The 423-nt window shown below is 65.7% G+C and overlaps 1 protein-coding gene across 1 annotated transcript in view; it reads right to left on the reverse strand.

Moving 5' to 3' along the window:
* LOC104077227 (sideroflexin-1-like) overlaps positions 1–423 on the reverse strand; it is a gene marked incomplete at its 3' end in the record, with an annotated part of 2,653 nt that overhangs the window by 373 nt on the left and 1,857 nt on the right. The window contains exons 5-6 of the mRNA XM_009578380.1: positions 339–417; positions 144–193 (exon numbers count right to left, since the gene is read on the reverse strand). Of these exons, the coding sequence (XP_009576675.1) occupies positions 144–193; positions 339–417 (129 nt within the window). The remainder of the gene's footprint in view (positions 1–143; positions 194–338; positions 418–423) is intronic.

Raw genomic sequence — 423 nt, forward strand, 5'->3', positions numbered from 1 at the left:
GGCCGATCCCCAGCATCTCCCCAAGTTGCTCGGGGCCAGCTCTCACCTCCCCTGCCAAGCAGACCCCCCAGCAGTACTGCCCCCCATACCGGGGCTTGGTCTGTGCCCGGGGCAGCAATGCCTGTCGGCAGAGGGTGACTTACCAGAGTCCCACCAGGCCGACCTGCAGGGGAGCGTTCAGGTACGGGTACCGCTGCCGGGGACAGGGAGAGGCTGCGCGTCAGTGGGGCGGACAGGGCGGGAAAGTGTCTATTCCCTGACGGAGTGCCAGCCCCGAGGGGTGCCAGCACTGTGAGAAGTTAGGGGGGTGTCCCCCTGCCCACCCTCCCATCCAGTACCTTCAGGAAAGCTCTCTTCTCCAGCGCGTTCATGATCACAGGGGGGATGGCTGGGGCAGAGGGGAAGGAGATGAACTCCCACTGC

This window comes from Fulmarus glacialis, unplaced genomic scaffold (genome assembly GCF_000690835.1).
Source record: "Fulmarus glacialis isolate BGI_N327 unplaced genomic scaffold, ASM69083v1 scaffold21915, whole genome shotgun sequence".
In the NCBI taxonomy this organism is placed as follows: Eukaryota; Metazoa; Chordata; class Aves; order Procellariiformes; family Procellariidae; genus Fulmarus; species Fulmarus glacialis.